The sequence below is a fragment of the Eretmochelys imbricata genome, chromosome 3 (assembly GCF_965152235.1).
Source record: "Eretmochelys imbricata isolate rEreImb1 chromosome 3, rEreImb1.hap1, whole genome shotgun sequence".
Classification (NCBI taxonomy): Eukaryota; Metazoa; Chordata; order Testudines; family Cheloniidae; genus Eretmochelys; species Eretmochelys imbricata.
This window is the reverse complement of record NC_135574.1, coordinates 183,441,635-183,454,364: the sequence shown is the minus strand read 5'-3', so window position 1 is coordinate 183,454,364 and position 12,730 is coordinate 183,441,635. Positions and strand designations below refer to the sequence as shown.

Here is a 12,730-nt window from a genome sequence, read left to right as displayed (position 1 = left end):
CCATAAACCATGGTTTGCAAGTCTTACAGTGAGCATCTGTGAAGCAATTCCATGCCGGAGCTGTCTGCATAATCTCAATGCTTTTTCCAAAGATGCACAGCACTGTGATCAGCAGTGGTTAAAAAATGGGGGACAGAATCAAGCTTGGGGATTAAAGGGATAGATATGGTGTAGAGTACAACAGAGGAAATCAGCAGAAAAAAATGTAACCAGAAGTAAAGCTTACAGCATGGAACAAGGAGCTGTCTAGGAGCAGTAGAGATGTCAGAAAGGTTGGTGTAATGAATATTATAAAAGCTGTGCGGAAGAGCAAACAAGGTTGAAGAATAAATAAGAGTTGGTGAGAGACAGTGACATACAGAGACAGACACAAAAGCCAAGTCAAAAGAGAGTAGAGGAATTGGTATAAAGTTAGAGATCAAACAAAGTTAAAAGAAATTGCAGAAGTAGAACCACACTGGTAGTTGTGGAAGTTGTTCTAGACAACTTCAAGGGTAGAAGATGGGGGTGGAAGGATTTATTAATAATAATAATTATTATTATAAAGCTACACATCGAAGTCAGAACTGGGGGTCGGCAGATAAAACTCACTCAGAGAGAAGAACCAAATAGAGTGGCCTCCCCCCGCAAAACAAAAACAAAACAAAAAGAGCTAGAAGTTACAGAACGGGTGGAGGAGCAGCCTAGTGCCAACTCCATGAGCTTCAGATTTGGAGAGTGAGGATAAAGAGAACCATAGGGGAGAAAAACAACAGATGCTGAGTTAGTGAAAAAGAACCAAGTTTTGATAAGAAGTGGAAGGACTCAGAGATAAATGGTCAGATCTTGCTGACAAAACAGGAGAAGGGGAAGTTAATGAGAGATAGCAAGTAGGTAAGAAGATGGTGGTAAGGGTAATAGGAAACGGAAGATGCTGAGAAAGAATGAAAAGGAACACAGATGACAGACTACATGCATGGGAGAGTGGAAACGGATGGGGTAAGAGAGATACACAAGCATTGTTGTGTTCCTCTGTTTTGAGGCACTGCCCACAAAGGAGAAACGGCACCCTCCAATTCTTAATGCAAAATGAGCACCACAAAAAGCTGTGACATGATGGGTGGACCCAACAGTGTGAAAAGCAGGGCATATGGTCACACTGAAGTGCAGGGAAGATCCACCAAAAGAGAATGATGTTAGAGAATCCAGTATCTCGAGAAGCCATGAGAGATGGGGAGAGAGGCCATGGTGGGTGTGTGGAAGGATATCGCTCCAGCTGCAAGAAAGGAAACCCACTTGGCAGCATTTGATTCTTCTCCTGTCTTTGTCAACATTCTGTTTCTTACACAAGGTGTTGAATTCTTGACTCTATTCTACACCAGCAGAACCACCATTTAACATCAATTGAGTGAGGAGTATGGAGAGCCATATTTATCACTGTGATGAGGTGTATAGACCCAACACTAGGACAGAAGGGGTTAAGGAGCAGTTCTGGGCTCAGATGATTTGGTTCTGCTGTACCTGCAGAGCCTGCTCCAGCTGGAGAAGGAGCTTAAAAGAGAGCTAGGCATCTCAAGCATGAGGGAGACAGGGCATGACAGTAAAGGAGGAGAGACTTATATTGGGGGCTCCTGAATAAGGGTACAACAGAGGTCCTGGCTGCAAGGAACGTGCCTACAATGGCAGCTACTCCAGCCCCTAGAGAAGGGGCCAGGGAAAAGACCCAGGAGAAAGGTAGCTGGAAGCTTTGTCTCTTGGGCTGAGGGAAGCCTGACTGGAGATGGAGGCTGATCAAGGACTGCAGCCTGCCTGAAACCGTAGGTAGACAGAGAGTGCAATGTTAGACAGGTAGTGGGAGTGAAATGCAGGAACTTAGGCCAGTTTGAAACTGGGGCTAGGCTGTAAAGAAGGCGGCTACGAGCTGAGCCCAGATGTACTGAAGATTCAGTTGTTTTTGTTATTTTCTGTTGGATTTTTAAGTGAAGGATTTTGAGGCTTTGTGGGGAAGCAAGTATTAAGAAGTGGCACAGGAAGGCAGCCCCAAAGCACTCCAGGGTGTTTGCTATCACTGCCTCTCATAGGGCCTTGGTTGGTGCCTGGTGGAGATGGAGGTCCAGGATATCCTAACAACTACCCTTTTTGGGTAGGGGGCATAAACTTGGAGGAAAGGAGAGGGTAGTGACATTATAAGTCTCAAATCAAGGGTGTACCAATCCAGAGGTCTGGAGGTGAGCTGAAGATCCTTTCTGTTGTGGGGTTGTTGAACTCTATATGTTTTATTGGATTTTTTAGTCTGGAAGGGGGAGATAGCGATGTGGGCCAGAAGGCCAAGTTACTACCTAGTGGAAGATGAACCACCACAGTGTTGGGCTGATGGCTGGCGAGGGATGCCAGTGATTGAGGAGAACTGGGAACTAATGACCTAACAACTAGGTAGCACCACCAATAAAGCCAAGCCCTCGCCACAGGCACCTGTTCTCAGGCAGCAAGGTTTTCTAGTGTAGACATACTTTTTAACCAGTGTGCCTTTACACATTTAAAAGCCGAATCTGAACACCTATAAGCTTCCAAAAGTTAAGTTCAAACAATCAGAAACTTGTTTTTTCCTCTCACGTCATTTTCTTTTATTTATCTATCTGAGGAAACAAAAAACGTTCTTTGCAACACTGTAGTCCAGCGGTTCTCAAAGTATGGGTGGGGACCCCAAAGTGGGTCGTGAACCTGTTTTATTATTGGGGTCACCATGGCTGCTGTTAGACTTGGTGGGGCCTGGGGCCAAAGCCCACGCCCAAGCCCCACCACCCGCGGCCAAAGGTGGAGCCCGAGAGCTTCAACCCTGGGTGGCAGGGCTCAGGTTACAGGCTCCCTGCCTGGGGCTGAAGCCCTTGGGCTTCGGCTTCAGCCCCCGGGCTTCGGCTTCAGCCCCCACACCTGCAGCGGTGGGGCTCAGGCTTTGGCCCACCTCCTGGGACTGTGTAGTAATTTTTGTTGTCCAAAGGGGGTTGCAGTGCAATGAAATTTGAGAATCCCTGTTGTAGTCAAAACGTTTCTTCTCCAATCTTCCCCCTCCCCCAAAAATATTACCTGATAAATCCTGGGATTTTCCAGATACTCTAGCACGTTTAGCTCGATGACCAAAGTTCTCGGTAGCTGAAGTGGAGGCACCCTTTAACCATATAAATAAGAATTAGTTAAGACATTATGGCACTTGTAAAAGTGTTAGAGTTAGCCACCTATTCCTGAAAACAAAATATACTTTATAAAAAAAATATTACCTCCATACTGCTCTTTGTAGGGCAAGCTGTTCTTTTAGGTAGAAGAGTTTTTCTGCGAAGTTGGTATGGACTATTTTGTGCACCAGGACCTGATTCTTCTGCAACCATATCTGCAGGTACATCATCATCTATCAAAAGGAAATTCAGTAATTTGAATTATACAGCTTCCACAAACTCATTAAAAAAGTGTGCAGGAAGTTTTTATTAGTATTTTCCTGGTACAAAAGAAACATCTACCAGCATCAACGACTTGCTTTTCTAAGCACATGCAGCCAGAAAGATGCTACAATAATCCACTTGCTAGACGTGCATGCACAAGTTCACCTTCATGTATGCTCTATATATTTTTATTTTCAATTGTTTTCTACACATTAACCCATTTCTTTCTTTGTATTTACATAATATTTATGCTACAAATTTTATGAAGTGTCCTTTATTCTAGGGTTTACTTTAACTTTATCGACAAATAAATTATTCACTGTGCTAATGAAGAGTTCACTTTTAAGTTTCAGTGCTTTTTACTTCTGCATACCATTACCTTTACAGTAAAAGATATAAAAGTTGTAAGTTAACCATAAGCTATCAAGAAGGCATCTACTTTATCATCATATTTACCACAAAATTTAAGGCTGGGTTCCCTAAGCATTTCAGGTATGGTGCATTTCAATGTGCTAGCTCTTTACTACAGAAGGGGAAAACCAGCATAGCATTACCTAAAGAGGGAAAAAAGTTGCTTTGTTTTTTGTTTATTTGGCTGAAGACTCAAAGAAGATGATAGTAATAAGTGTGTGCTCCCTCCAACCCCTTAATAAAACCAAGAACAATAGTATGATAAATTTCATTTATAGGGCTTTTGTTTTATTGCTGTTTTATTTCATGCTAGTACCTCATGAAAATGTTCTGACAGGAATACACTTAATGCAATGAGAAAGGAATTGTTTTAATACTTCAGTAATTAAATCATTTATTCACGACATTGTACCACACACATTAAACAAATCTACAAGAACAAATACATGTGGAAGTCAAAATATAAACTTGATGCTTCTTTCTTAATTAGTAAAGAAACCTGGATTTCTTACATAGGCCTCCTCAGAAAACACACTTTTTGCTTAACTGAGGAAAGGATTTTTGGACTCACCTTAGTATATCTGTTCTCGCTCATTCTAAACCATTTTGAACTTGAAATATGGAATAAAAGTGAGAGATGGAGGCTGTGCAGGAAGAGATCTACTGAGGAAACCCCAATTTTTTTGTTCAAGTGTAAGATATGCTAAATAGTCTGTGGTCAATGCACTTAATCTAAGAGTAAAAATAATACAAAACAAAAGCCATCCTTCACAGTTCAAGATTTTAATATCATTATTTCAAAAACATTAAAAATTGTCAAATATGTGCATAATATAGAGCGGGTAATGCATACTTTTGTAAGCAAAGCTATTTCAAACTAACGTGAAAGAAAATTCTCAAAAAAAAATATATACTTCTGACGTTCTCTCCCCATTATTATTTCTCTATCCATTATGTAAACCATCACTTTTCACCCAAAAGCCTTAGTGAAAAACTGTCAGGTCACAGAGATGCTGGAAGGAGATGGACTGAGCCCTGTAAGAAAACAGGATTTAAAAAAAAAACCCCAAAACAGCAAACTTCATAGCCATAATTAAACTACTCATCTTAGCTACTTATATGGCACTTATTACCATAGTATATGAGCACCTCACAATCTTCACCATATTTATCTTCACAACACCCCTGTGAGGTGAGGAAGTGCTAATATCTCAATTTTACAGATAGGGAGCTGATGTGCAAAGAGACTAAGGACGAGATTCATGAATGAAGTTGAGCACTGCCAAACCTAACTTATAGGCGTCTAGAATATCACTGCAATTCACAAAGACCGAGTGAGACGTTCAGGCTTCCTGTACAATGAACTGTGCATCAAAATGGGATCACAAAATCCAGCACACTGGGTCAGGTCCCCACCTAAACTAGCCAATGGGAGATTCCAAGGTGAGGAGTGTGTGCTAAGTCTTGCCCCTCTCACAAAGATAGGTGCCTCAGTCCAGGCTGCAGTGGAGGCACCTCCCTCTGCCTGGGATTCTCAGCTGCAAACTCTCTCTTGACATGAGTAGCCTATGCTGTTTTTGCAAGAAGCCCAGGCGGGGGAAGCTCCCTCATAATATTTAGCCCAGTGACAAGAGTTCTTGGGATATTCTGCTGGTTGTGGGGGGCAGAGAAGGTTCCATCAACCTCTTCTGCTGAAGATATTCCACTGTGGGTAAATAATGTTTAAAAGTTATTGAAGCAGAGGACTGGATCCTGGCTTTCTACTCCCAGGTGAGTGCTCTAACCAGGCTAGAGAGTCATTCTGATGCTTGCTCTCTCTTTGGCCCAATGATTCTTTCATTATTTATCCACACTGAACAGCTTCAGACTGGAGAGACTAAGGGAGACCCACATCAGAATATCCTATAGCCCAGTGGCTAGGGCACTCACTTGAGAAGTGGAAAATCCCTGTTTAAATGCCTTCTCTGCCTCAGTTGAAGGGGAAATGGAACTGGGGGTCTAATCACTGAACTAAAAGTTATGGGGGAAGTCCTCCTCATACTCCTCAGGCTGTTTTGTGTAAGCTCATCTCCATATGCTCCATATGCTCGGCAAGCTCTGAGTACACTTACCTGATCAGGGCCCAAAAGCAAGTTAGGAAGAGGAACACCTATCTTCCCCCAGTTTATGCACTGCCTTGGGCCTGCACACTGGGATTGCAGTGCACATGCACACAGGCAGAAACATAAGTGCCTAGGGAACTTCTACTGCAAAAATGTAGGCATCAAATGACTTTAGGTGCCTACAGGATTTGGTGGCAGCTAAACAGGGGATTTATGAATCCCAGTAGGATCCGATTCCGAGACTTAGGCTTTACCAGCCTCCTCTAGCCTAGAATCCAGTTTATGTTACCACCAATGGTGAATTACAGCCACAAAATTTATTAGTGTAGATGCAGCCTTAATATTTTAATTTCTCCCTTCATCTGTCACCATCTTCTGGTAATAGAATTAACCCATGGAGTAGCCAAAGGGGACTCAACAACCAGCCCTGTAATAATGCCCATGTCTCAAACTATAGAGTAGATCCCTTGGTTCTTCATAAATAGAAGCTGTAATCCCACTTAAGCCTAGAACTTTACAGTCTCAAAAAGTTTTGTTCTGCAGGATATGCAAAGGTCGGAAGTAATCTGGGATCACTGTTATGTCACTTGAAATTTCTGAGCATCCCTCCACCAGCACCAGATGATGTTAATTGTTTCACCTATAAAATGCCACGAATGGTGAGAAACGTAGACACACAGGCAACATACATAAATAAAATGAAACTAGGTGTGGCTCTCTAAAGAATGAGGCTGTAACTACTGCAGAATTTGTGTCACTGATTAATGCAGTACTTCCAAACTACTATAAGAAACAGAAAAAAGAATCAGGGAGACAGAAAGGAAAAACTGAAAAACTCCCAACTCAGCAGTTTCATCTTCCTACAGCTGGAGAGAGGGGGAAGATTTTCATGGATAATCCCACTCTGGTTCTTAAAGTAAACTAGTAATAATCACTTAGGATAAAAAGATGCTGTCATTGCTGCAAGAAAAAACAAAAGTTTAAGCAAAATAAAAATTAAAATATTAGGATGACACTATTAAAAAAAAAGTGTCTAGCGTGAAGACAGAGGAAAGGACATATTCCTTCTCTTTATAAGTAACTATTTTCCTCTACCATGATTATCTGGAGGAAGAGAGCATGTCTCAGAATACTTCTCTAGAATTAGAAGATGTATATACATCTCCAAAAGTGAGATTCATAAGAGTCAATGGAAGACTTTAAAAACCTTCTATATGATCAAATAATCTACATTATATAAGTATGGAAAAAGAGGTGGCTATGATATACAAAGGAATGACATTTTGGATTTTTGGGTTAAAACTTTCAAAAAAAAGCTCTTAAGTGCAAAGTAAGATTCACGTGTACATACACTATACTTTTATCAGAGCAATTTAAGATCTAAATACAATTAGAAAGAGGAGAGTTGAATGAGAGGATACGGGTAAGAGGAATAGCAAGATTTGTGTAGGCCTGGAGGAACTGTAGGTCTTTGGGAAAGGGGCCTTGTTAGGGAGTCTGGCGCTGCATGAAGGGGAGAGCTAGGTTGCAGGGAAGGACCCCAATCCCCTGGGTCCGAACATCACTGTTTTTAAGGGTCCTTTCTGTGACCTTTACTAAGCTTCCCCTCTGCCTCCCCACTTGTAATACTGCCTGACTGTGCTCTGGAGCAAAGTCAGCAGAGCCATATGGAACCTTTCAAGCACTGATGGCCAAGCAAATCTGTGGCCTACGAACTGTTGAGGAGCCAACGCAATTGGGACTATAGTAACCTACTAATGAGAACTCTTCAAACAAGTCAAGTGTCTCCTGCTATGGACTCATTATAATCAATAGGATTGAAACAAGCCAAAGTAGCCACAGAAGAAGGTTAACGATTGGTTGAGTTAATTCTGATGTCAAAGTTAAGAGTGACCTCAACTGCTGACCGCTATAGTCTATATGTCTAATAAATTACGCACAATCAGTAACTTAACAGTATTACAACCTAATTTCTTCAAATATAACCTAGGCATGTGATTTCAATGAATTTTAACTATATGGGAAGTTTGAAATGTCTGAGTTATTCCATTACTGAAATTTGGGACCAAAAATAAGCATTACAATACTAATTTTATTTATTTATTTTTAAGAACTCATTTAAAATTTGAGTTCATATTAGCTTTAACTTATTTACTTGTAAATTTTCACAAACTAATTCTATAATCAAAGAGTATAAATGCTGAACTTTTGCGGGGGGATACACCTTATTCTTCATCCACACAACATTGTAGTAGTATTTATTATATTTGTATTACATTAGTGCCTAGACACCAGTGAAACTAGGAATCCATTGTGCTAAGTGTTATACACACAAAAAATAAGAGACAGTCTCTACCCAAAAGAGCTTAAACAGAGGATGAATTCCTGCTTTAAGTGCAAAACGCAACTCAGATTTAACAAGAGATGCAAAACTGGTGTCTATAATACATTGACTAGAGATATTCTGTGAGAGCCTCTATTTCAAGTTAAGTAAAGTATTAATTATTAGGATCAGACAACAAGAATAAGGTGCATTATAATAAAATTGTTGACTCCAATTTAGATTATCCTATGAAGATTACCACATATACACTTGTTTCAACAGAATATCATTTATGCTCTGAAACACACCTCTTGAAGCATATGCCATTTTTAATCATCAGTTTTATCCTGTGACCACAAGAGCAGATTTCTGAAAATTATAAATACAGAGCATTTCTCTGCCTCAAATTATTTGTACAAGATGTCTTTGTATTTCTTACATTAAGTATATTATGTAATAAGAAAAAAAATCAATATAATCTCACAAAACAAATTGCTATTGTTCTGTTATTAAAAAGAAAGAAAAAGTTAAAAACATATATTGATCTATGAGAGTATAATATTATTTTATTACTACCTCTAATAATGGCAGCTCTTATCAGACATCTCAAAAGCAGTTACAAAAGGTAAACCCTAAGACTGCATAGGTACAATTCCAATGTAAGTCAAAGAGGTGTTTAACACCCCGAAAGAAAAAAAAATTAGGCCACTACTCTGACTGCTAGTCTTGTACACCAACCACAAGACCAGCAAATATCACAATCAACTGTGGATACTTATAGAAACTTGTCCAGGTAATAGATCAATATGTACCTTAGTTTTCCCGCATAAACTGTAAAGTCTAGGGAAAAGGTCTAGACAATTATTGGACTGGTTAAAGAGGTATTTGGGGACCACCTTAGCGAAAAATTTGGAAAGTAGGCACATCATTATTTTATCAGTGAAAGGAGGATCAGCCATAAGCCCTTGGTTCTCAGCTTCACCCTGAATTCAGTCTCTTTCTCCACAAGTCTTGTTAAGTACTAATAATTTTCATGATAATAGAGTAGGGCTAGCCAAAGCTATTCATTTGAAACTTTCTTTTTGACAAAAAGGCCTCTTTTCCAAACAGAAAAACTTCTCCAAAAAAAAAAAAAAAAAATTTTTTTTTCATTTTTTTCAAATCAAAATCAAAGATTCCTAAACTTCGAATATTTGTTTTGTTTCCCCCCTATTAATTTTTTGCCATTGAATTCATTAGAATGAATGACTGACTAGGGTTTTCACTTCACATTTTTATCTTTCATTTTGCCACTCTAAATTTTCAAAAAAATTGGAGTTTTGAAAAGTTACAAAGTAGCAAAAGAAAAAATGAAAAAAACTGGATGTCATCATTCATTTTATTCCACTCAGTATGAAAAGGAAAAAACAAGGAAGAAACAAGGAAAATCATTTGAATTAAAAATAACTGTGAAATATGCTGAAATAATGAAAAATTTTCCATTCTGAATCCTGCAAAATGGACACAACTTTGAAGTTTTCCCAAAATTGTTTCCCCATTTTTCAACCAGCTCTAATGGACAGCCCTGCACCAGGGAACAGACTTGGACTAGACCCAACACTAGAACATCTTTACAATCTGTGTGGCCAAGACAGAGGCTACTTGAACTTATCTTTGAAGCTTTTGACACGGTCTCCCACAGTATTCTTGTCAGCAAGTTAAAGAAGTATGGGCTGGATGAATGCACTATAAGGTGGGTAGAAAGTTGGCTAGATTGTCCGGCTCAACGGGTAGTGATCAATGGCTCCATGTCTAGTTGGCAGCCGGTATCAAGTGGAGTGCCCCAGGGGTTGGTCCTGGGACCGGTTTTGTTCAATATCTTCATAAATGATCTGGAGGATGGTGTGGATTGCACTCTCAGCAAATTTGCGGATGATACTAAACTGGGAGGAGTGGTAGATACGCTGGAGGGCAGGGATAGGATACAGAGGGACCTAGACAAATTGAAGGATTGGGCCAAAAGAAATCTGATGAGGTTCAATAAGGATAAGTGCAGGGTCCTGCACTTAGGACGGAAGAACCCAATGCATAGCTACAGACTAGGGACCGAATGGCTAGGCAGCAGTTCTGCGGAAAAGGACCTAGGGGTGACAGTGGACAAGAAGCTGGATATGAGTCAGCAGTGTGCCCTTGTTGCCAAGAAGGCCAATGGCATTTTGGGATGTATAAGTAGGGGCATAGCGAGCAGATCGAGGGACGTGATCGTCCCCCTCTATTCGACATTGGTGAGGCCTCATCTGGAGTACTGTGTCCAGTTTTGGGCCCCACACTACAAGAAGGATGTGGATAAATTGGAAAGAGTCCAGCGAAGGGCAACAAAAATGATTAGGGGTCTGGAACACATGACTTATGAGGAGAAGCTGAGGGAACTGGGATTGTTTAGTCTACAGAAGAGAAGAATGAGGGGGGATTTGATAGCTGCTTTCAACTACCTGAGAGGTGGTTCCAGAGAGGATGGTTCTAGACTACTCTCAGTGGTGGAAGAGGACAGAACAGGGAGTAATGGTCTCAAGTTGCAGTGGGGGACTTTTAGGTTGGATATTAGGAAAAACTTTTTCACTAGGAGGGTTGTGAAACACTGGAATGCGTTGCCTAGGGAGGTGGTAGAATCTCCTTCCTTAGAAGTTTTTAAGGTCAGGCTTGACAAAGCCCTGGCTGGGATGATTTAATTGGGGATGGGTCCTGCTTTTGAGCAGGGGGTTGGACTAGATGACCTCCTGAGGTCCCTTCCAACCCTGATATTCTATGATTCCATGACTACCTGTCAGATACACTTTATCCGTTGTTAAAGGACAATCCTGTAAAATAGCCCAAAATGTTTGGAACGGAGCAAGTTAAAGTATCTATAATGCTGTTTTGGAGTCAAATAATAAACCATTACCTTTTTTTAAAGTGAATTTCTAGTCCTCATAGTTGTAAAAACAAACAAACCAGGAAATATGAAAAGTATGAATGAATGCAGTATGTTCCTCCCAACTCTGCAGAGTTTGAAACAATGCATCTAAAAAAAAGACAGTCACCTTTTCCTTAACTGTTTGTTCTTTGAAATGTGTTGTTCATGTCCATTCCATATTAGGTGTGTGCGCGCGCCACATGCAGAGGTGCTGGAAGTTTTTCCCTCTGTGGAATCTGTAGGGGACTGGCTCTGGCGCCCCCTGGAGCAGCACGCACATGCTGTGGTATAAGGGGCGCCACCGGCACCCCCCACCCTCAGTTCCTTCTTGCCAGAAACTCCGACAGCAGGGAAGGAGGGCGGGTTATGGAATGGACATGAGCAACACATCTAGAAAAACCCCAGTTACGGAAAAGGTAACTGTCTTTTCTTCTTCAAGTGCTTGCTCATGTCCATTCCATATTAGGTGACTCCCAAGCAGTAGCCCTGGAAGTGGGTAGGAGTTCACGGACATGTAGATTGCAACACATCTCTGATGAACGCAGCACCATCTCTGGCCTGCTGAGTGATGGCATAGTGCGCCGTAAATGTGTGAACTGAAGACCACAGCGCGGCTCTGCATATGTCCTGAATGGGAACATGTGCCAGGAAGACAGACGAGGATGCCTGAGCTCTGGTCGAGTGGGCGCTCACAATTGGCAGTGGAGGAACCTATGCCAGCTCGTAACAGATCCAGATGCAGGAGGTGATCCAGTTGAAAATCCTCTCTGAGAACACTGGAAGACCCTTCATCCTGTCCGCTGTTGCGATGAATAGCTGGGTCAACCTGCGGAAGTGCTTGGTACACTCCAGATAAAACGCCAGAGCATGTCTGACGTCCACGGCGTGCAGCTTCCTTTCCTCACTAGTGGTGTGCGGCTTGGGACAAAACACCATAAGGAAGCTGTCATGATTAACATGGGAGGAAGACACCACCTTTGGCAGAAAGGCTGGATGGGGTCGCAGTTGAACTTTGTCCCTGTAGAACACCGTATACGGCGGCTTTGATGTCAGGGCTTTAAGGTCCAACAGTCGTCTTGTATATGTTATGGCCACAAGGAAAGCAGCCTTCCATAACAGGTAGGAGAGGGAACAGGAGCCCTAGGCTCAAAGGGCGGGTCCATGAGACTAGAAGAGCCAAGTTAAGGTCCCACTGTGGGGCAGGGGCTCGGGCCAGTGGGAAGAGTTTCTCGAGGTCTCTGAGGAATCGGACCGACATGTCATGCGAGAACACCGCCTGACCTTGAATTGGTGGGTGGAAAGCGGAGACAGCCGCAAGGTGCACCCTGATGGAAGACTGGGCCAGCCCCTGGTTCTTAAGACGGAGCAAGTAATCTACAATAGATTATCAGGAGAACCTCCTCCACTAGATCAACCTAACTGGCAAAGTGGACGTTTTCTTGCTTTCCAGGAGGATTTGCTGGACCTCGTTAGAGCAGACCCACTCATCCAAATTCAACCACACAGCATCCACGCCGTGAGATAGAGAGGGGTGAGATGGGGTGTAAGA

General features: G+C 41.7%; 1 protein-coding gene across 4 annotated transcripts in view; it reads right to left on the bottom strand.

The window, feature by feature from the left end:
* FBXO11 (F-box protein 11) overlaps positions 1-12,730 on the bottom strand; it is a 209,404-nt gene that overhangs the window by 124,412 nt on the left and 72,262 nt on the right. For all 4 annotated transcript variants that reach the window (XM_077813921.1, XM_077813920.1, XM_077813918.1 and 1 more), the window contains exons 2-3: positions 3,255-3,382; positions 3,064-3,145 (exon numbers count right to left, since the gene is read on the bottom strand). In XM_077813921.1, the coding sequence (XP_077670047.1) occupies positions 3,064-3,145; positions 3,255-3,382 (210 nt within the window). The remainder of the gene's footprint in view (positions 1-3,063; positions 3,146-3,254; positions 3,383-12,730) is intronic.